This window comes from Labrus mixtus, chromosome 19, assembly GCF_963584025.1.
Source record: "Labrus mixtus chromosome 19, fLabMix1.1, whole genome shotgun sequence".
NCBI classification, from domain to species: Eukaryota; Metazoa; Chordata; class Actinopteri; order Labriformes; family Labridae; genus Labrus; species Labrus mixtus.
The window spans coordinates 4614143-4638316 of record NC_083630.1 but is presented as its reverse complement, the minus strand read 5'-3'; the positions used below and the strand labels follow the sequence as shown (position 1 = coordinate 4638316).

Sequence of the window (24174 nt, the reverse complement as noted above, 5' to 3'; positions counted from 1 at the left end):
CAGAGACTTGAGGTTTTGAAGAAAGCTATGGTAACAGTGCCGGGGCCCCCATTCCGACAATGCCATCCCCCATGGACACACGCCGCGCCTTAGTAGAAGCATGACAACGTGTGGGAGCTCAGGCTTCAGTGTTTTTTTTAAATTGGATAAAGGAAGACTTCCAAGGAACACAAGGGAGAGAGATGTTTGGGATGTTAGCCATGGCCTTAAACTCTGAAGGCATGAGATGCCTTTAGAGATACAACAAGGCAGCTCTCCAAATGCCTGAGCCAATATTCCCTTTAATAATGGGAAGATTTTAACTAGCTACTGCAAGCAGAGGCTCTATGTTCCCATTAAACACAAAGGATGGAATTCCCATGTGGAACCACATTTCAGACGCCAAGCCTCGTCGAGACATCCCATTTCCAATTAAAAGGCTTTGGGTTTTTATTTTTCCATTCTTTGGAGACTTTGACTGAGGCTACCAACCAGTTCTGGATGAGATGAGCAGCCATGACTCACATGGCCATTTGATGAAAAGAAATTCAGACTTTTTTTTTCTCCGAATGAACATGGAAAACAACGCCTTTTGAGATTAGAGTGCACAGAGCGCAAACATTCAAACATTACTTCCTACAAATACACAGAGCCGATAAGGACGCATAGTTTGAGGCTCTTGAAATGAGAAGTCAGATGGAGAAGTGTTTACCCACAAATGATTAGTTATGTTCACACACACAGATATGCAAACACACACCTGCACCTCAGCTCTCATTTACTATAATAGCTAGAGCCCCTGCAGACTGCAGACAGACCACAGAGCCAGCTGATGGAGTGAAGGGGGTTGGGTGGAGCCTATGGCCCATTAGCCAAGGTCAGTCTGGGGCAGAGCCTCTCAGCTGGCTGCTGCCTCATCAACCTGCTGGAGGAGACAGCACTATGTGCCTGTGTGTATGTGTGTGTGTGTGAGTGTGTGACCCCAAAGCACACCTCATTTCCTGTGGTCATTTGCATTTTGCTTCTTTGTTTTTGTGTTGTGTGTTTTGTGTGAGTGTGTGTGCTTAGCGTTGTGTCTGTGTCGGCCCAGTGATTAGTGATTATGCTGAGGAGGCAGCAACAGAGCACCAGTGCTAATCATCAGCCAGGCCTGCATCACACAACCTCCCTCACCCTGTCAGAGGGAGCCTCTCAGGGCCATATCATCAGCTTTAATAACAGACACACATCAGAGGAGAAGCTGCCTTAAGCTGGCAATCATTAGTGGAGGTACGCAGCTTTGATAAAACTATGGAAATTAATTCACAAAAACCTCGAGTTGTTGAATATTTACTCTGCTTCAACATTCTTCCATTTGATGCTGAAAGTTGCATCGTCTGATCCTGCACATTAGTGATTCCTTTAAAAGCAGGAACGCTAAGGAGGAACCTGTCTCTGACACTGAATGGTGTTTATGTGGGAACATGCAAACACAAACACAGAGACAACACATAAACCAGAAACTAGCTGGAAGGTCCTGCCCCAAAGGTAGAAGTACATAAAAACACAAGAACGCTTTTCTTTGGTTGCAACATTATTACACCCCTCCACAGATGAGTATTTTATTGATGTTTTTCCACTATAATGAATTATTAAATATCAGACAACAAAAGCCTTTTATATGAATGTTTGGCCAGATATGGGCATACATGCAAATATTGAACATGTATTTTGATCAAATGGGAAAATGCATGTTCAGCATTTAGTGAGATATCTTATCATACAGAATATGGGAAAGAAAAATATTATTCTTTTGCTCACCTGGGATGGTATCCACCTCAGCAGTAGTGGTCTCTGGCATAAGGGTACCACCTATCACAACACAACACATTAGCAGGGTTAGCTTAGCACGTCTAGAGTTTAATAATAACTTGTGTATTTTCTAGAAAACAGAATGTCTCCATGCTATCTAAAATAAGCTTATCAGAACAGCTGTCTTTTTCTTTTCTTTTCTTTAACTGCCTTGTCTCCATGTAGCCACTGTGTAGCACTTATGTAATGCTTCTGTAACACGTGACTGAGACAGTGCCATGCTCATCATTGGAGACTGCTGGTTAATGGGGAGTGCAGGCAGCAGTGAAGCTTCAGAGAGTTACTGGGTTAGTGGGAAATGAGGCCAAGAGGCGCGAGGAAAAAAAATAGGTGCAGGTGTGAGATTAAAGGACAGAGAGAGAAAGAGGCAGAGGCAGAACTGATTGTCGGTTTAGGTGCAGAAGCAGTTTTGTGTGGACGTGCACATTGATCGATCTGCCTAGCAATAATCGTCTCTTTTGAGTTTGCAGAGGTGGAGGTAAGAGGAGATAGACTGAGGAAGGAGGTAGGTGCTACAGGTGCAGCTAATTAGAGCTTTGTTCATGCCAGCAGGCATGTGGGTGCATGCATACGTGCTTGCAAGTGGGCACAGTAGATGGCAGATTTGCTTCGGTGTCAAATCTAACTGCTACAGAGAGCGACAGAGGCTGGGAGAGCCGAGCAGATTTGGCTTGAGCCACAGCAGAAGGGAAGGCAAAAAGGGGGAGTGGGGGTGGGGGTTAAGCTTGCAGTCTCATGAGGGCGATGTTAGCACCTGTCACGTCGTAGTCATCACCTGTGCCGCTGTGGCAGCTCGCCTGGTCGTCGTCACACTCGTCCGATGGAGTGGTGCTCGGTGCTACTGTGGTGGGTGGGAGAGTAGGAGCTGTAAGGAAAAGAAAAAGAAGATACAAATATATTAGATATATTATATTATGCACTGATGACAGGCCTGGGACGGAGAGAGCTCCTTAATATGTCTTAATATGACACAGACCTTTTTAGAGAAGATTTCTCTCTAAAAAAATGAAAAAAGCAAAAAAACACAGAATTGTATTTATGTATGCTCAGTATGTTTTAACCAGAGTTACAAGCTGTAATTAAATCTAGGACTGAACCATTATCAGCGCTCCCCTCCCCCTTTTATCATGTTGTGGAGGTGTGGGTCTATAAATACAGTTGAAGCTAAAGTGCGGCTCTTAAGTGCGGCTGAAAGTCAAAGACGGAGAAGCAGGGATTGGGATCGGCTACAGGCAGGGCCCCTGGCTGCCAAAGCGCCCTATCATTATGGCCCCAATGTACTTGGATGTGGGTTTGGCCTTAGATCGACTCCACGCTCCACTGCTGCACAGCCGTGCTGCGGTGTGTGTGCATTTGTATGTGTTTACAATGACTGAGTAATGAGCGGGCTTCCCCAGTGTGCAGGAAGGGGAGAGGAAGGAGGAGAGAAGCACAGAGAGAGAGACAGACATAGACAGATAGGGGGCAAACTGCCTGAAAGATGTATGTGTACAGTATGTGTGTTTGAGCCAGTGTGCTCTCGCTCTCTCCCTCTGCACGATGAAATATGAGTCAGATCAGCCCCTGTCAGATTCAGGGTGGGGAAGGTCAGGGATGGGGTCAGCACTGCGTCAGGGGAGCCTCTCACAGAAATGAGGATTTAGCCCTCCTGCTATGGCCTGCTACACACACACACACATGCTTGTACACACTAGTACAAGCACCTGTGTATGTGCGTGTGTGTGTGTATACATGCCTGTAACCACATGTTTGGCAGGGTGATTGCGGTTGCTCTGTGTGTTTATGTCTGTGTGAGTTTGGCATTAACACTGAAAACAAGCATTGTCATCTGACTAAAGCTCCCGCTGGGAGACCATGAGGCTTACAACCGAACGGGCCTCCCTGAAATCCAATATGTAAATCCACTTAGGGCTAACGCTAACACACTCTTATATTGCTGAGCTGGTTCTGCACGACATCAGCTTCGAAAGGGAGCTGAAAAAAAAATAGGGGTAATTTTAAAGAAAGCGAGGTGTGTGGAGCCCTTTGAAAGAAGAAAGACAAGCAGAGAGGTAGGGAGAAGTGCGATTGGGGGCGACGCTGCGATGATCCCACTGGGCCAGGTGGGCTTTCATTTGATCCCCTCTACAAGTGGCTATCTATGGGGGCAGCTTTGATGTAGCCGGGAGACAAGACAACTGTCCCTTGTAGGGATAAAGAGCAGAAGCTGGACAGCTGTGAGATCAACACACGCAACATCTTTTAATAACCCCAACTGAGCACGCTACATACAGACGTGTCATCAGCTCGGATGATTGATGGTCGACCTGAGTGTGAGCGTTGTTCTTATGTGAACACATGTTAGAAGAGTCTGTGAATGAATGTACCAAGTCATCATTGTTGGAACATTTGGACAGAGATATAAAAACACTAATGGTGTTCGGAAAGTAGCGTCAACACTGAGACATTTTTACTGCAGCAGTTCAAAGCCCTGCACAGCTGGACATGTCATCATCAGCGCAGGGAAAAAAAAATAAAAAGGTTTCAATCTGAAGAATAACTTTACCACCAGTGGAACCAACATCATTACCACTGGTAAAGAAATCAGCGCCACAGGTAGAAATGCCATCACTACTTGCCTTCTTTGTGCATACTGCTAGAGGACTAAAGTGATCATTTAACCAGAATAAAAAGACAACGCATTTGTGTATTTTAATAGAAGTTCTGACTGAGGTACCTTCAATTTCGCAGCCAAGCAGCTCAAGTCGAAGGCCCATGCCAGCAGGTGTTGCCCTCTCTGGGTATATTCTGATGAAACGTGTCAGCAGGGGCTCCACCGTCCTCAGTTCAGGAGTGTCATAGTTGCTATTCCCCTCAAAGATCTGTGCAGGGGAGCAGGGAGAAGGTGGAAGGAGGGACACAGAGAAAGAAAAAGAAAAGGTAAGTAAAAAAAAAAGTACAACATGGCTGATAATGTCACTTTGGGACATTTAACAGATTAGGCTCTCTAAAGTTAGATACCCCGAGGCAGACTTCTTCCTGCCATCTGAAGACCAGAAGACGGGTGGAGGGATGTGCTGGGTAGGTGGAAAAAAAAATGATGGGATAGAACAGAGGATGACCAGAACTCTCTCATCTCGCTGACATCTAAAGCACAGCTAAGGCGAGTTAGGAATGTGGCCGGTGGCGAAAAACAGCGTGACATGCACCTCTGTCAAAGACGACTCGCGGCTCCTTCAACTCTGCTTTAGATCCTCCTCGAGTGAGGGGAGAAATGAGGGAACGGAGGAGGATTGTGGGGTGCAAGAGAAGGAAAAACAAAAGAAGGAGATAGAGGATTGATGGGAGTGGATTAACGGGTGTTATCATGTGAAGGAGCCTGGTGCAACTTAGAGGCTGGAAACCTCTCAGGCGAGGGGAGAGAGGCGGCTAACTAGGACAGGGGGGGATATGGATCCTCTGTACTCCCTTCATAAATCAAGCATCAGCCCATCTGGATCAGATTTATGCCCTGTCAGGGATGCTTGTAATTGGGGACGGGGCTGCTGCAGCTCTTCCTGGAGGTGTGTGGTAGTGTATGTGCTCATATATATATGTATGTATATATATATATATATATATATATATATATATATATATATATATATATATATATAACATTCTTTGTGTGTAAGTGGGTGCATGCATTGAGCCAAGTGTTGGTCTTCTGTGCGTGCAATGACACCAGTAGATAAATCTTGGGTCACTTCTCTTCCTACTTTCCTCTCCCGTCATCATCTTTCCTCGCCTGCTTTCCCCCCTTTACTCCCTTCACCCCCTCCTTCTTCGCTGGAGAGGTTTCCGCTATCCGTTGAAAGGGTTGAGCGGTGTGTCGTGCAGAATACAAAGCAGGAGGTGGGGGGGGGGGGATGTGGGAAAAGTACTCCGAGAGTCTCGAGATGCTTATCCTAATGTGATTCAAAGCACTGCTGAAATTGACTTGGAACGACTGCTTAATGACTCACTACCGCTAGGTGCAACGCTCTGGTGAAAATTAACTAAATGCATCGTAATCTGAATCAATGTTCAAATGGATTAGAGAACCATTTTTAGAGATATGTGTTCACATCATTTTCCATGCTTGCCGAAGGTAAAACCTTTCTTTCACTTTATGTGAAGGATTGAACTAATAAATGACCCAGTTCCTCGACAGAACTTTGCATGAACATAAAGAAGGAGCAGGAGTTTATTGTCTCTGTTTGGTTCACAGATCTGAAAACATAACTCTGATTTTTGATCCACTTACTGAAACAAGCATTGTTTAAGGGGTTTCATAGCATCGGCTCTACATCTGAAGGCCAAATCCCAAATCCCTCCCAATGGCCCTACCATGACTTTTGTAGTGCCATTGACTGGGAAGTAAGACTTGAGAATGAGGATGAGGCTACAAAGGGAGCTGGATGATCTCAGTCAGTAGGTGCCCATTCTACTTTGCACTGGTCGCAGGTTCAACTCAATGTCCTGATGGTATTTTGTGCATGTCATCCCCCATTCTCCCCCCACATTTTCTGTCTCTCTCAAGCTTTCTTATCAAATAAAGGTAAATTGTCCAAAAGTAAACAGAAAAAGGTACATCACTCATTGGACTTTTGAAGTCTATAGTAATGACATTTCACAGATTTAAAGATCTTGTATGATTATGTGCAAATAGATAGGTTTCTATCTGGCATTTATTTGTTGATTTTATGTTTATTTGTAAAGGAGCAGGGAAACAGACATATGTAATGCACGTCCCTATGAGTCAGACATGACTACCATGAATGTTCAATCATCAACGGCCTCAGTTTGCAAAGTTCTGCATCTGAACACTCTTTGTTTTTAGGGGAACGTTTGAAGGGCTAGTTGACAACAACTGCTCGATTCCTGAAAGAAAACATAGAATCCTGCACTGCACCACAGCCTGCAAGACTAAAGGATTTGGTTCAAGTGGTCAAGTCAATGAGGGTAAACTGGATTGGACCCAAATCCTCACCTTAGGCTTGTTTCCATTGGTGTCATAAACCATCCTCCAGTCGGATCCATTGTTGCTGTAGCCGAGCCGAAACTTCTTCATAAAGACTTTGTTCTCCCGATGCTTCCCTCCCTGGATGATCAGTCCCTTCACCAATTTCTCATCACCTAGGTCCACCTGCAGCCACTCGTTGGTGAAGGGCTGGGGTTGGGGCAGCAGGGTCCACCCCGTCCTGCTGGTCAGCAGACGGGCGTTCTCTGGTACCCAACTCCGGTCTGTGTGTGAGGAAGCAGTGATCTGGCTGTCGGTGATTAAACCTGATACCATGCCCAGCATGCCCGAGCAGGGGTACTCTGAAAGACAAAAGGGAAAGCAAACGGCACTTAGCTTTTTGATGCAAACTGATTAAAAAACTGCAGAGATGATGGATAGATAGGCAACAAACGATTTGATCTATATCTAAGGGCTTGGAGTACAACATCATTTATCATGCCACAAGCCTGGTTTGTGGAGATTCAGGTTCATACAGGGGCGACAGGAATACTGAAAGCCAAAGTGAGGAGGACAATTCCCCAAACTCTTTGTGATGTTTCTGTGATCTCTGCCTCTATTCTCTTTCTGTCTGCAGACCTCATGCATACTAATTCCTCTGCCTGAAGCGGTTGTCTCCAGGCAGCCAATTAAAACCCTCCTCTCGGTCGGTGCTTCCACGTCCTGCATTCTGGGAGCGCTCTTTCTTTTCATCTCCCTTATCCACCCCCTCCTCCCTCTGTAGACTGAAATATACTGACACACAAAAAACAGATTCTCTTTGTGTTTTATCTGCTGCTGCACTCATCTACCTTCTGCTCCACAGCTGTCAACATCTGTGGGACTGGGTCTTTTAACACCTTGTTGTTTCCTGTCCGCATTTTGAAACTTTCTTCCCCTGCTTTTGTTCTACTCCTCAGATCTTATCCTTCCCTAACTCTCTGCGGGTTTTAGCATCTTTGGATACGTTTTCAAAGAAGGCCTTTTTTTTCATCCTGCTTTTTCTTGATGCCGTCCCTGCCTATCTAGAGCTTAACAGGATAAGAACCTGTTGCTAGTGCTAAGAACCATTTGCATGTTTCAACATGATGGGTTTTCTGGATGCAGCACCACAACCTGGTCTACTTTGGTAATGAGCAAGGGACCCGTTTTTAATCACTCATGTTAACCCACCTCCTTGTGTGCTGTCCAGTTTCAAGCTGACTAGTTTTTACAGGGTCAGGGTCTTGCATTGAATTTGGACAGTAAGCTATCCAATCACACACTTCTTTTGAAGCCGCAAAGATTACTCCTGGGCTCACAAAAGTTTCTCCATGTCATGACTCCCCACAAGTGTGACTCTGACTCCCTCTAAGTACCTTTAAATCTCCCTGTCTGTTCTGAACCTTTCTCAATCAATTAATCCCAAGACACTGATTCACTGACCCGCGGTAAGCAACAACATATTTACTGGCTCCCCCGGAGGGATAAATCCAGGCATTGTAACATCCTCTGTGTCTCTACAGGACAGTGTGAACTGTACCTCTGCAAGGGTAGACTCAATAGCATGGCAGGATCTGGGAAAACTGAGCAACGACTTCTACTCAGATATTCTGCTTTTCTAATGCAGCAAAAAACTTTGGTCCTTGACTGCAGTTAAAAAAAATGGACTAAAAGGAATATTCCCTGGCAGCGTGAAAGCCTTCAGACTGTTTCAGGGTTTTCGAACCATCTTTCTTGAGTTTTTTGGCGAGCTCTGTTTGAGCGCGATCACACGAACGAGCCTCTGGTCGATGCAAAGTCGAGGCACTGAAAACCAAAAAAGGCCTTTGAAGAAAAAATGAGAAAAAAAGGTATACGGAGTGTGATTGAAAGTGTATGTGTGTGTGTGTGTCTCTGATCTGAATGTAGACACTTGGGTGAACTCCCCGCTTCATCTGGAGCTCTAAATCGACATCAGCTGTGATCACAGAAGCTCCGGAGATGGCATGCACGCAATGACACACCCAGAGAAGCAAACATGTGTGGGTGTTTGTGGACTTGCTTGTGTGTGGATGGAGATACGTGGCTACGGTGGTCACCGTGAGGGTTTGGGTGGAGCATCAGCGGTTCATCAGGGATATTTATACACTGTGGTGTATTTACAAACAACAGGGCGGTGGATCTGTTTATTAATGAGGGGCTGTTTGAATCAGAAGAGCCACGCGACCAGGATGATTAACATCTTGTAACATTCTGCTGATCCACTCCTCTAATCTCATCTCTGATCTATGGCCCTGGACTTCTTAAGTGGAACGTGGGGGCTTAAAAAAAGTACGTTTGAATAGTTTTATAAATCTCCACATTATGGTGACCAGATGTGCTGGTTTTCAAGGATAGTCCCTATTTCAAGCTACGCGTCCCAACTCCAGACATATATATGTGTTAAACACTTAAATAACTTGGCTTTTAACACTCTCCAGCTATTTTCTCATGTCTTAAAGATAATACAAATGAAAATTGTTGTTTTATACATATTGCAAAAAGTACGCTGTCTTAGCCTTACAGAGTCTTTTCCAAGAGCATCAAAGGGCTAACACCTTCTTTTGTAGAGTAACCAGCAACATAAATGCTCTATTCATGGGATTCTTGGTTCAAAGGTGAGCTAATGATGTGTGTGAAATGATAAACATTGTCCTACCCCCTGAAGAAATCATCAGATGTTGAATGCTTAAGAGCAACAACTGCAATTTTAAGCCTTCCCATTTTGGGGTTTGGAACTATAGGCACCCTACTTTTCAAAAATGACATCTCTTGTGACATATTTAAGATGCTACCATGGAAGCACATTCCTAGAAAAGTAGAGCTGCGCCAAAAAACTCTCCACATTTCTTTTAACAAAAGTTTTCTTTTTTTCTCCGGAAAAGTTTTGGTATCAGGGATTCAAAACTTAAAGTACGGAATGAGTCACTGAGTTTATGCTGCCCTTCTGAGCCTCTCTCTCTCTCTCTCTCTCTCCGACCTGCGACTTTGCAGTGGAGCTGGCTTCAGAGCACCCAGGGGTGATGACGTCCTTTACGGAGGCCCAGTGGTGACTTCCATCTTGTGATGTGTTTACGCTCTGTGCAGCGGTCTGGTCGTGCGCCCGTAACACACGCCCACAGCTGCACCCCTGCTGTGCCCACAGTGCCTTGTGCCTTGCTATTACATGCACGGCCACGCACTTGTGATGCAGAACAGAAAAAAAAACCAACCTCCAAACACACATAGCACTGGCACTCAGAAGCACATTTGGCTCGCTACGACTTCACCCTGATGCTAACTTTAGGCCAATAAGGATTAAATCTGAACAACACTGACTCGATAGAGGCGGTTTATTTCTCGTCCGTTTCTCTTTTCCAAGTACAAACAAGCTTTAATTAACATTCAATACACATGCTCATAAACCCATAGAGATGCAGACAGATGTGCTTAGCCATATGAAAGCAAGCCACACACACAAGCACACACACACACTAACCTCTCATTAAAATAAGATTGACAAAAAGGCAAAGATGAGAGGAGCTTTGCCAAAACCAAATCTCTGTTTTCTGAAGACAGACTGTGGCTAAAGAGGGGGCCGAGACCCAATCAGCAGGAGGGATGGGACCATATAGATCCACACCAGCTGCCGGCTGTTAGCTGCATCTATATTATATGAAGAACATCTAAACATGGGGTAACATAAATAGGTACCCCCCCCCTCCCCTTTATAATGCAGCAGCTTGCTTTAGCCTTAGAGGGAGATTTTTACAGAAATAGTGCTTCATCCCACACCTTGCAGGAGGAAGTGGTTTGTGCAGCCAGGGCCCTGGTGTAACATACTGACATGTGATGCAACGAGAAGAGAGCAGAATCAAAGCTGGGATATGTGCATGAGTGGTCTCTTCTGATTACAGCGTTTTAAGCGGTTTAGTATTTATGTCGACTGTCGAGCTGCTGACAAAATTGAAGCAGAGCTGTGTGTGTGTATGTATGCAGCAGCAGTACCAACCTGATATCTTACATCCATACACCTCAAAGCGCAGTGCGATGCCTGTTTCCCAGGTAACGGGACGGAGTCGGACGAAACGTGTCAGTGTGGGTTTGGGCAGCTTCGTCTTGACAACGTCTGTTGGGTTGGTGTTGCCTTGGAAAACCTGAAGTAGAGAGAGAAGTAAATTATTGAACACGTGGAGTTGAAATGCAGAGTGGAGCGCGCTCGGAGACCTTGACTGCATTGAATAAAGATAGAGAGAGCCGAGGCAGGAAAAAAGAATCACGTTAAATGAGATTCTGGAAATAAAAAAATAAAACGAGGAGGTTTTTTTTTTCCAACAATGAAACATGACTTGTAAAAAAATAACCCCCAAAAAACCAAGCTTGATTAATGATTGCACTTTGCATCTCAGTGCATAACCTTTTTGTCTGTTCTGCTTTGTCATAACGTTCAGAACCACGAGGAAAGAGCAGATCAGTCCAGTCTTAGCTGCTCTGCACCGGCGTCACATGACATTAACAGTTCAAACTGGGGCCCTCTTTCTTATCAACACAGCTCCTAACTGGCTAAGGACATTGCTACTTTCCTAACTCCCTTTCTAAATATTTATCTGCTGCTGGTTTATTGCAAGGGTTTCAGCAACGGCCAAAAGCAAAAAAATGGTGTCAGCCTTTTTTCCCACAAAGACACAACCAATCAGGGAAGCCAACTCTTGTAGCGCTTTTAAAAAGAAGCTACAGCCACCACACAACACAATGCATGCAATCTATTATTATTATTTTTTTTATTATACAAGTTCTATGTAGTCAAAGTTACAAGACAAGACAAGAAGAAATCATCCTTTATTGTTCCCCCAGAGGAGAGTTTCAGCTGTTGCAGTAACACAAAACAAGCTAGTAGATCAATTTAATAACAAAAAAGGACAAAATCAATAAAAATAGGAGTGTATGTAAGGGATGTTTAACAAGTTCAAGTGACATAGTATGATTCAAAGCAGCTAAGTTATATTTATTGAGTGAGTTTTATTTTCCTCAGAAAGAAACGTCAGTTTTTATTTGACTTTTTTTTTGATGTGATGCATTTGGTGCACATTTTTTTTTTTTTTTAACCTGTATACGATTTAATTAAAGGGCCACAAAAAGTCACCATCATTATCATTATATAATATTTGCAATCTTAACGCTCTGTCCTGTGAGTGTAACTAATATCTGAGACTAATTGAGCAGATTCCCCCGTCATCCTGACACTTCCTCTCTCTCCACGTGAAGCAGCACAAACAGGCTGTGAACTGTGACTGTGAAACCCGAGGCGGTATATGTAACACTGACAAGACCAGATTGGCTCAAGATGCCCTTCTTTCTGTCCTCTGGTTCCAGATTTGGTGGACAGGTTTTACTGCACTGTGTTGTTTAAAGGTCAGAAATGTCTCTGTTCCCCCCCCCCCCCCCCCGGGGGTCCGTTGACAGTTTACTAGCACCATACGAGGAGGACGGCCACCCAGGGAAACAACTCCCCACAGTCCATCGCAGTTCATTCTGGGTAATTGAATCATACCGGTGACCATACGACCTACTGACCTCCCTGACTGAGTAGCTATAGGGCAGAGAGGAGACCAGCGGTGAGGAGATAGATAGAGATAAAAGCTGAAACACACAACAGGGCTGATGCATTCGTCCCTCTGCGACCCATTCCCTGAGCTATACCTGTCAACTGCGTCAACTATTGCAACAAAGTCATCCACTCTCTAAAAAATGTCACGGCAAGACTACTCACCACTCACTGACTGTAAAGTGCCTTTTTTTCAAGAGCTGAGCGTCGACGCCAAACTGCAAGCTCAGCATGCAGCAAATGGTGCCCCTCTGCACAAAAGCACTTTAGAGTGGCGGAAAACCCAGGCCAGGATCACCACGGCACCTTTATGCTCCCACTCTACAGAGGGGACTGTGTACTTTGGAGGGACCATAAAATAATCAGACCGGGCGGCGTGTGTACGCTGAGGCACAAACACACTTGTTTGGATGGTTTGCTGCTGTTCAGAACTTTTTTTGTTACTCCTCAAACACCGAAAAAAAAAAAGAAAGAAGCCTAGTGTTATTTACATGAGATCTGTCAGACACTCATGCCTCTCTGACCCCCTTTGAACACACACGCAGAGGGCATGTTCGCCTCCAGATGGACAAAAAGCTGCTCTGTTTGACATGCTGATCAGCAATCGATGGTCTCAGCCTGTCACGCTCCGGTCAAGCATGCCATCCCTCCTTTCCTTTCTCCTCCACCAGCTGCTCAAACATGACAGCCTCTCCCGTTTCTTTCTATCAATATCCCCTTTAACTCCTGTTTGTCAAGTCTTTTGTCATCGCCTGCTTCTTTTACGACAACTTGACGGGTGCCTGACATAAAACAGGAGATACATTCCTTAAATAATCCTCCCTATGGCGACAAGGGCCGCAGCCCATGCTGGAAATATCACGCACTGACAAAGACGGTGGGATCACTGCCATGCCGACGAAAGTGTGTAATTATATGTTGGGAGAAGGAGACTTGAGTGCTCATAGTTGGGCATTCCCCCTTTTGTTGAGCTCAAAGGCAACTTTAGAAGAGACCACAATTCAAGTCAGATGTCGGCTTTACTGTGATGGAATCTATTTCAAGTGTGGTACGTGTGTGTGTGGGGGCTTTGACGACGTCGTCTCTGGACATGCTGACACAAAATAAACTACTTTTATTGTCCAGTCTTCTCTGATACTGGGATGTAGACATAAAGGTGGTTAAGGTGTATAGGGAGTTAACAGAGAATCATATTTCCAGGAATTTCTTTTTAATTTTAATTTTATTTTCTAGGGCAAAGTAGTGGTAAAAAATAATAATAAATCAAATTGCAATATTGCAAAATTATATTCTTTGGTAACATAACAATTTTACACAATATGCATGGATTTTTTATTTGATATTGAACAAGCAAAAAAATATTATTTTATTCGTTTAGGGCACGACAACAGTCATATGGTGTTAGATGTTGGCATAAAATGTACTACCGGTAATTTACTCAGATTTTTTTGCACATGGAGAAATGTGTTTGCTAAATGACTGCTCTCCTAAAGTAAGATAAGAAATGCATCACTTCACTATGTATTACAATTTGATCATCGGTTGTGAATACGATCATATTGCCAGACTCTCGCCAATACAAAGCTGCCGTGCAAATGAAGTCGCAGAGGTGATGTCATCATTAGACTAATGTAAGGACACACTCTCTGGCTTCTCACTGGGGTTGGTGAATGAATCACCTAAGTGCAGAGTCAGGTGTGTTTGTGGCTGATTGGCCTTGATTAAAACCAGGTGTGGGGAGCTTATATATACTCCTGGAATTCAGTGCTCTGTGCTGACTCATTATCTCACCTTCAGAGGTAGTGAGAGGTTCTCCCTGTGTTGTCGCTTGTTGTCTGTGTGTTCATGAACACAAACAAATAACTTTCTGTGGATTTGTGTCTATTGCCAAAATAACTTTGGGTGCTGGGTAGTTGATACACCCCAGCCTTTTGTCTTGAGTTTTAAGGCCTCCCTGGCCGCCTTTACTTTCGTGAATTGTTTCTGGGTCTCCCGGACAATTTAGTTTCGAGTCAGCTGCTTGGCAGCAGTGGTTTAGTTGATAATTTTCAGTGCATTAGTTAGAAGGGTGTTTTGGCTCTATACTATTTTCATTGTTCCCTACCCCCCCTCCAATCTATCGCTTGCGATTTTTGCGAAAATCTCCTACCTTTTGTTTGGAGCCTTCTTTCAAAGTGATCCAGTCCTCTCCGTTAGAGCTGACGTCCACTTTGTAGGACTTGACAAAGTAAACCTTTCTGGTCTCCTGGGAAATGGCGCCCTGGGTACCGATGGCTGAGATGAACCGCAGGAACCCGAGGTCAACCTATGAAGAAAAAAAAAAAACAGAGAGAGAGGAGACAAGTGAGAAAAAAACAGAAGAAGCTCTAAAAATGAAACGATTTTTTCCCCTTTCAGAAAGTGTTTAGGAGAATCCTAATTAACCTCGCTGGAATAAAGTGCCTGTTCAATTAATGGGTTTTGTGAAAAGGCTCTCGTTGCATGGCCTGTATTAATAATGCACTGACAAGATGAAGAGTTAAAAATATAAACCAACTATTAGATTCACCTCTGGCTTTGGTCTCATCGTGCTGCTACCTGGAATTTAATAAACAGCAATGAAACGATATTCACATTAATGAGAAAGACACAGGATGACAACTTAATTTCCTGAGACGGGAGACAAGAGCTTATTGGCTCAAAGTGAATATTGAATAGAGCGAGCTCTGCAATCACATTATCAAAACTGGCCAGGAGGAAAGAGATACCGATTGAATATCAAATATTCTACCTTTTAAAACATGCAGGGCTTTATGAAGTGAACAGCAGAGCACATTACTGCAGGGCTGTTATAATCTCACAAGGAGACTGTGGGGTCAGAGAGGCACGGAGCGGGGGGGGCTGTTCTGTGGTCGCGTGTATACGTGATCAAGAGTGTTTGCTGCTTTAAGAGCTGATCCTGCACAGAAGGAAACTGGTTTGTCTCAGAGGTGGTTAAGGAGTGACGTGTCTGTCGCAACGTTCACAACCATGACCATCACTGCCAGGAAAAGACACAACACACTGTAACGCTGTCTTTGAGACGTCACCCTGGTTTCTGTCTCTGCGTTAAGAATAGACTTCAAACAGGCTTTTTGTGCCTTTTTATTCGAGAGATAGGACAGTGGACAGAGAGAGAGAGTGGGGAAGGACACGCGTGATAGGAGCCACAGGTCGGATTTGAACCTGGGCCGCCCGCTTGGAGGACTATAGCCTCCATACATGGGGCGCGCACACTAACCACCACACCACCAGCTCCCCCATTATACCAAGTTTTAACTGATCTGTAACTTGCATAACTTAAACTCCATCCAGGAACTGCACATCATCCCCCATCTTTGCATCTGTTTCATTTAATCTGAAGTGAATTTCTCCTCTGTGTGTGTGTGTGTGTGGGTGTGTGAGTGTGTGTCTTAGAAAACTGCAAGGTAGATACATGTCCAAAGGATATAAAAAAAATGTTTTCCATTGGTTGTAAGGAGTGGGCAGATTGTCCAAACAAGGTAAGGTTCAGGTTGTGTTGACACCACTTTGAGAATAAAGCTCCTGTTTAACTCATCATGACCACAATATTTCAGACACTCTTTTCAGGAGGGATATCATTAGCATGTTAGCAACTACAAGCCAGGCTAAAGCTAACTGATAAAGTCTGAGGATAAATACATGTCTCCAAACTTAAATTTGGAGGACAGAAGTTGGGGAAAAGATGGAGTTTTTAAGTTAAAATTCATGTTTTATCTCAGTCTTAGTTGTTCTGAAAAGTTCAAAAATGACCAACGCTTTTGGTGTTAGCATTTTCGTTAACATGCAGCTCTCTGCAAATGTGACATCTGTATTTTTAGTGCTGAATTTATTTGTTATTTAGTGATGTCTTAACAATGTAACTCATAACGCTTTACTAGGCCTTCAACTTAAACCAATATCTGATGGTTTTGAAACTAACTCCACACATGTCCAACAACAAAATGTGAAATGTCTTAAACTAATGATCTCTATCGACTTAAGATCTTCGGACAGCCCTGGTTAATGTTGCATTCTCTTGCCTGACTTCACTGTCACACTAAAGGTCAGACTGAGAGCCTGCAGGTGAGCTCAGCTGTTGCTTCTTCTGAGATAAACCCAGAATGTTTCAGCCACAGATGATGACAAATTGTCTCTCCTTGACCTCTGCTGAGGCTCCCCAACTCATGTTACCATACCTCCATCCAGAACAGAGGAAAAGAGTGGGCGAAGTGTGAATCTGAAGGCTTTTAAATGAATGCAAACTCCTCTGAGTATGAAGTAGCGTGCTTAATTTTAACAAGCGTTAACACCGTCTCTGACAGGCTGAGCTGACGTTAATAAGGAGTAATGGTGTTGCGTGCAGACGCCACTTAGACACAGGAGCGATGCAGGAAGCCAGGGCGTTGGTGGAACGCGTTTTCAGATCGTGATGAGACACAAAGCCTTTGATGTCGACGTGGGATGGGCTCCGGCTCTGATGGATGGCGACCAGAGTCTTGAGTAGATTACTGAATCGACGCAGAGAAGATCATGGGTATGTGCGTGTGCGAAAGAGCGACAACAGTGAAATCCTTTATGCGGGGCTGAGCAGACAGATGCAGAAGCATGCACATATTTTAGAAAATCAAAGCCAGCGTGATCTGCCTGCAGAAATCTCCATAGAGCACATCCAGCTTGTCAAAACCATACAGCCAGCGCCAGCTAGCTTCCTCTGCCAACCTTATATACAGCACCGCACCACGCTTAATGACTCGTAGCAAGGAGCAGGAAAGGAACATCTGAATGCCACAAAAAACGCCGGCCATTCCTGCTCCTCAAATTCTCTTCCAGAAGTAAAAAAGACATAAACAGATGGGAGCAATAAATGAGGTTCCACCGTGCTATTCTCTCTCGCTCCCTCTCTGGGCTACTCAAAGGATTTGGATGGATGGAGACTAACAAAAAAGACAGTCAAATACTGAGACAGAATACTTTTGTTCCTGTCTACAGGCTCAAGAGGCTTATACAGTAAGACCCAGATTTCTTGTGGGTCTACAAATAGAGACAAAATCAAATCCCTGCAGCTTCAGACGGTTCCCATTTAATAACGCAGCAGCAGAATTCCTCTCTGCCGGGTAAACGTATGAAAGAGAAAGCACGGTTGCATGGCAGTGAGGCCTGTGCATGTGCATATTAACCCAGTCAGGTCTTCAACATCTGTGTTCAAATGGGCCAGACTGACTCCTTTCCTGTCTGCACCAATGGCATTGTAGCTTACTGAAAAGGCTAAAAAAAAAAAAAAAGGTCTAATAGGGAGACTTGGCCCTGGGATGTTTTCTCTGAAAGGATCTCATTAGGTGTAATGGAGAAGAAGAGTAGCCTCTGGGAATGAAATGAGTGCTGGTGCTAATTGGGAACACTCATGGGTGCTCAGACTCACAATTTCAGAACCTGAAAGTGGTGAAACATGGGCAGTTTGAAGAACGATGGACTGATGTATGACTTCCATCAACAAGCAGGCCAACTGGAAAGTGCTTTTTCTGTAAATTAATGTTTTTATTTAAAGGGTAGCAATTTCTAGAGGGGTTCTCTGCCATTGGGTGTGGTACAGTGCCCGGTTTAAAGGGCTGAAAGTCTGACATACTTTCATTAGTTTGTGGTCTGCTAGTTTTAAAGTCACACAAAACCAAAGAGATGGCGTGGCAAAGAGAATCATTGGAATTTCTGAAAGGTTTTGGCACAAAAAAACTCAAGTTTTAATGATACAGAATATATGCAACCTCAGTCCAAAAGTGGCATCAGGCTAGGCTGTGATTGGATCTACAGAATGATGGAAGAAACCAGGAGGAATAGAAAGAGAAGATGAAGGGAAGAGTGAAGGTTTAGTAGGGGGAAAAGAGACGTTGAAGGTGATGCCTTGGAAGATGTGAAGGACAGAGGCGCGGGGGTCTCCAGTGAAGAAGTGAGCAGACTAGATTAATTTCACAGACACTGGTTGATAACAGGGCCTAATGAGCAAAGCTTGATTTATTAATGGCTGCTTGTTGGAGGCAGAAGAACGAGGCAGAGGCTGCGTTAACAGACCGAGGTTACACGGGTCAGAGAGAGAAGACGGGCTGCCAGGACGCTCTGGACGCAAAGCAAAAGTCCGTCCCACACCGCAGTGAAAACAAACAGGTCCAGATAATGATCACAAGCGGGACTCTTTTCAACCCAGAGCCCCAGACAGCACTGACTGACCTATATACATAAACCAACATTTGTAATTTACAAACACAGCAAAGAGGATCTCGGGTAAATAAATCACTCACAGATGATAAACTATTTGTCATCGAGCCGTGAAAGCCTGAATCATGCCTAATGGGTGATGTAATCGCTGTGCTGAAAGGTGTGAATTATGACTCACAGTCTGCTATCTATGGGGATGTGCTGCATTATGAGACTCTGCTGATCTAACAGAATTAAGACTGTGTCTGTTTCTGTTGTTTCTGCGACGAGAGTGCGTGTTTGGACTGAAGCCCACATATGGAGGAACGACACTGTCAGTCTTGGCATGCTGGTGGACACTAACTCATATCAGGAGGAACACACACACACACACACACACACACACACACACACACACACACACACACACACACACACACACACACTCTGGGACATAAACATGCCAGGCTGGGTAAGAAATCACCCTGACTTCTGTGAATCGTTCCATAAAGTGACAGCAGGCTGATGGCTGTGTGTGGGCAGAGTGTTAGCGTGTCCTTGCACCACCGACTTTATTGGTTTGTTTTCGCCGACCTGGTCAGCCTTAGTTGACCTCTCTGCCCCCCCCCCCCCCCATGCTTCTTTCACCACAACTCTATTTTTATCTAGCTCTTCTATTTCCTTTTTTTTTATATATCCTTTTTTCATGTGTTTGTGGGGATGCAGGGAATGTTATTTGTAACATATGCAATGAAACTATCGTTGTAAAATGTGCAAAGACAATGAAGGCATTCCTCTTCTTCTGCAGCTGCAGAGGGCTAATAGTAAACACATTGTGTTGCCATCACTGGTAGTAATTAGCATCATAGTAATCCAATGTTTTTAAGTTTGAAGAAGGGACTTTGAAGACGGCAGCTATACAATATTAGTGAAGTTAGCTAACGGTTACAAAAGGGGGGAAATTGTACAAAAATTGGCACTTGCCATCTGTCAGGTCCTAAAACATTGAGCTGTAGTTTTCTGTATTGACTGTAGGTGTTGCTCTACGTCTCCAGCTCCGGTATACATTAGAGGAAGTCACTGTGTAGGTCAGATCTGTGATCCCAAAAGGGCAAAAGAGTTTTTGACCGCTTTATCGCAGTGTTACATCGTCGTTGTAAGTTGTGTTTTTGGATGGATCTCAATCTAATGAGCTATATCCATTTGGACGTCAGCGCAGAGGCTTTCATAAATGAACTATTTCATCGCAATCTAGTCAGGCTGCTGATCGTCTTTTAACACCGACGCTTGTCAGCCAGGTCGCTCCAGGATCAAACATCTCAGTAGCTCCGCACTAGACTGATCTCCTTCATTAATGTCTAGTTAAGAACTTTTTAAGACTTAGAAGCCACGTTGTAACTCTGTGTTCAGTTATTGCTTCATAAGGTTCACTGTGTATATTCAACCTGTTGCTTCAATTGTTCTGTCTGGGCATTTTTTATTTGTTGACACTGGTTTTTAGCAAATACATATGTGTTTATTAAATGCTTAACTTGCCTTAAACTACTCATATTCCAATTATGATCTTTCAGGGTGGAAAGTGCCATCTGAAGGTTGACAGTGTAAGGTGAACATTGCAGAAATGTTACTTGTTCGTTATTTTCTTTGACATATTTTTAAAAGTTTACTTTTTGTAACGCTGGAGGCTACAGGACTCGATCCGGCTGCATGTGAAAACTAAAGTACTCTTTTATTGTTCCTGTCCCCGATTCCCAATAACCCTGCCGACATGTCTCTGCCCTTGCTTCCCATGAGTTTTTTTTCCCGCTCCGACATAATCCAAAGCATGTTTGACTGTTTTTGCTGTTTGCTACCTTCCTGTTGTGCAGCAAACTGATGACTCAAAGCCCCCCTTTCCTCACAACAGCCAGTGTACACGGCTCCAGTCGTTTCACAGACTAATGAAACCAGAGAGGCAGAAAAAGAATTAGTCGTGCTCGGGCTTGTAACATCAGCCAGTTAAAGCTCGGTGTGCATGCAATTAGATCAACATACTGAAATCCACATCAGGCATTTGAATGAGGCGTGTGTGTGTGTAACTGTGGGAATAAATGACAGGCAGACCGTGTATTTATGTATTTATGCGTGTTTGTACAAGTTTGAAGAGATAATTTTCCAATTATCCCTCAACAGCAGTGGCAGCTGTGGGCGTGATCACTGGGTCTATCCGATACTCAGTGTATTGTCTTAGCTCTGTGTGACTCAGATGTGCAGCGGGGCCACATGATATGTATTTGAGGCTTGTCGTTGCTGTGTGGGTGCAGGGAGGAGACATGTGGTTTATAAGGCTAGAGAAGAAGAAGAAGAAGGAGGAGGAGGAGGAGGCCCCCGTTCAAGACACAGCAAAGGCTCAAAAGCTTTATCTCTCGCTGCTTGATTGGATTATAATTGAGTTGCCAAGAAGTTGTATGCAGCAATCTGTACTCTGGGAGAACTTTACAGAATACTTTCTTTTAAATCCATTCTTCTTCTTCTTCCCTGGTAAAGGGAGGGGGGGAGCTTCCCATCTGTGTGTGTGTGTGTGTGTGTGTGTGTGTGTGTGTGTGCGGGCTGCTCAGTGAATAACTGAAGCCTCTGGGGAATGGGTTTATTCGTTTTCCCTCACCCCAAAAAAAACCCCAACAACAACAACAAGAGAAATGCCGAGGGTGAGAATGAAGGGAGTGCTCCTCTGTGTTCAAAAGTCAAAGAGCAGATGGTAAACATAGACAGAGACCCCCGTTCAGGAAACAACCTGGGGAAATGCTTTATGGATCTCAACGGATGGTATAGTGTGAAGAGTTACTCTGGTCCATCGAACAGATGCAGAGCTTCTAGTCCAATATGTTTGGAAGTTCAAAATGTTCATGGAACGTTCTTTGTACTGAGAAAAAGCTGACATGCACACAGCTTTGTTTCTATGCAGCTAAAGAGATCTGTTTCCAGCCCCAAGTACAGCATTTCTTAATCTTGGAACACTGCTCATGTTTGACAATTATTTATCCCCTTGGGGCGATGACCAATGACTCCAGGCAGCAGCTGTAGACGGCAGACATACCAACAATGACGAAGCGATATCTGGCCAACACTTCCTTTTCCTTGTGCTAGTCATTGTTTAAAGTCTAACTAGCAACATGAGAATGGAAACCAGATTCTTTATCAGCCCTGATACGACATCTCTTTAAAAGCTGAATAATTGTTTCAATTGAACGCGTTCAAAGACTTCCTATTTTCTCTCCACAAGGATGTTTTTTCCCCTGCACGCGACCATAACCTGTCCAATCTGATATACGCTATCCAACAAAATTAACTCAAATAAGATTGCTTCCAGTCCCACTCTTCTTAAATACAGATCCTGCATTCATTTTCAGATATCTGTTTATAGAGATTAATTTTTAAACCAGCCTTCAGTTATCCGTCCACCAATTTCACCTGCAGTCCTTTGGAAACGGAAGCTTTGTTGGAATAGCTCCATTACCTAAAAGTGTAATTAATTCTCCTTTCATGAAAATTATATTACTAAAAATGCTGCAGGACCTCTGAGCTCTATGCACGACCTTCCATTTATCACAATATTCACCTGACAGAATTACAGTTTATTTTTAGCCCCTCCGTCACCTTTTTGGTGGCATTAAATTATGCATGTCTCCCCATGTGGACATCATCTGCTCCCCCGACTAAAGAGGAATGTGTTGCTTGAATTACAGCGCGAACAGAATAAAAAGTTGTCTTGTCAGGGTTGTGAGTGAATGTGCTCTGGCCCAGATTCGTGTTGTTGCATGATGAAAGGCTGCTCTTAGAGGAAGAATTTTAAGGTTTCCTTCCCTCTGAATCAGCCAAGACATTAACTCCAGGGTCATTCCCAAGCTTGCAACACATGACTAGCCGTCTGTTAGCTTGTGAGCAATGATTATGAAACTAAGGAACAGTTATCAAGAGGAAAAGGAGGATGATCTGAAGGCGTGTCATGTCTGGGAGCAGCTTGATGATCCACTCGCAGGATACACATCCGGGGATGAACGTCTGGTGACTAAAACGCTCTCAGGCTTTTTCCCTGTCTGTAGCTCGGACGCTAAAAATGACACTGATTACGGCTGAGCTGAGGTTTTGTCTCTGGGTTCTTATGCAACACTGTTTCATTAAATTACATCATGCCATACTTCACGTTTCGATTTCTAGTCCCACTTTTGGGCAACTCCACTCGAGTGTGGGTCTCTATCCTCTCATTGATTTTCCAATTGAGAGCGAGTGCTGGGAGCAGCGAGCCGCAGACAGCATCCATTGTTTCCATTCCTACGACATGATGATGATCTCACTGGTGGCTGCACGCCAGCCTCCGCTGCTTTTTTTTTTGCTTTTCTCTAGACTTCATCAACTGAGAAGCTGCTGTTAATTACCGGTCCATATTTTAATTACTCATCACTCTGCACTGCGGTAAGCCCTGGAACGGGGACAGAAGTGAGGAGAGGGACAATAGCGATGAAGGGGGGACATTTCTACATCCCACTGACCTCCACTAATTGCAAGCACATTTGGATGAAAAGGAAAACAGGATACAGAAGAGTGCGCTTGTTTAGCATAAGTGTTAGTCTCTGCACTCGGGCTGCGGAAAAAGATAAACACTATACGGTGGCCAGGAACAGTGTTTTCATCGAGGAAGTGTGCAATTAGTGGTGGTTCGGTTGGTGGAACTCAACCTGTTATCTTTGCTTAGTGGTCCATGTTTCACAGCACTTTTTGCTTTGGATTGACTAGGTTTCAACTTTCATGACAACCTTCTCTGTAAATAGTTGACTTTATCCAAAGATTGACATCAAAAACTGGAGATCAAAGCATCCTGTGCAAAGAAATACTGACATGATTATCATGTTTAGTGCTCCTAACTATCAGACAAGCATGATTAAAGCCGTTCTCTCGTGACTATAGAGTAAAGATTCACACTATCTCCTCTTGTGATTAAACTATTTAAGTTATCAGACCCATGTAGAGGCTGATGAATACATAAATACACTTGAAGTAATCAGGGATAATGCTTCCTGGCAAGAAGACCAAGGATAATGGCAGGAGCCATTGCAGCTAAATTATAGATATGAAGAGCAAAATCCACTCAGGCCCACAAGGATAAAAAAAAAAGAGTGTATAGGATAACGTGTAGAGTATATTTCCATTATGAGATACTCAATAAAGAGGCTTTCAGGTATTGATAGTTGGGTTTCCTCCAAGACAGTGTAAATTATTCATGTTGTGTGTATGTGTGATCAATGGTAGCTGCTCCAGAAAAGATCCAGTCTGGCTTCTTCTTTTGCATCTCTCAGATGTTGTGGTGACTCTCATAGTGGCCTTCAGATCCTTTTTCAAACCGATATGAAAAAAAGCTATTCCACTCTGTCAGCCTCCAAACAATTTCCCCTTTTCATAGTCCCAAAAGGAGTTTTACTCTCAGGCCGCGAGGCGGGGCAAAATGATCAACCTTTCCCTAAAAGATGAATGTGTCGTACAGATAACAGGTGTCATGCTTTTACAAATCCCTGATGGA

General features: G+C 44.0%; 1 protein-coding gene across 2 annotated transcripts in view; it reads right to left on the bottom strand.

Moving 5' to 3' along the window:
- The window catches only part of nrp1a (neuropilin 1a), a 68728-nt gene that overhangs the window by 4651 nt on the left and 39903 nt on the right, over positions 1-24174 (bottom strand). Inside the window, exons 8-13 of one of the 2 annotated variants that reach the window (XM_061065014.1) lie at positions 14563-14718; positions 10821-10965; positions 6821-7152; positions 4547-4691; positions 2585-2695; positions 1780-1830 (exon numbers count right to left, since the gene is read on the bottom strand). In XM_061065014.1, the coding sequence (XP_060920997.1) occupies positions 1780-1830; positions 2585-2695; positions 4547-4691; positions 6821-7152; positions 10821-10965; positions 14563-14718 (940 nt within the window). The remainder of the gene's footprint in view (positions 1-1779; positions 1831-2584; positions 2696-4546; positions 4692-6820; positions 7153-10820; positions 10966-14562; positions 14719-24174) is intronic. The other variant, XM_061065015.1, reaches the window with a different exon arrangement.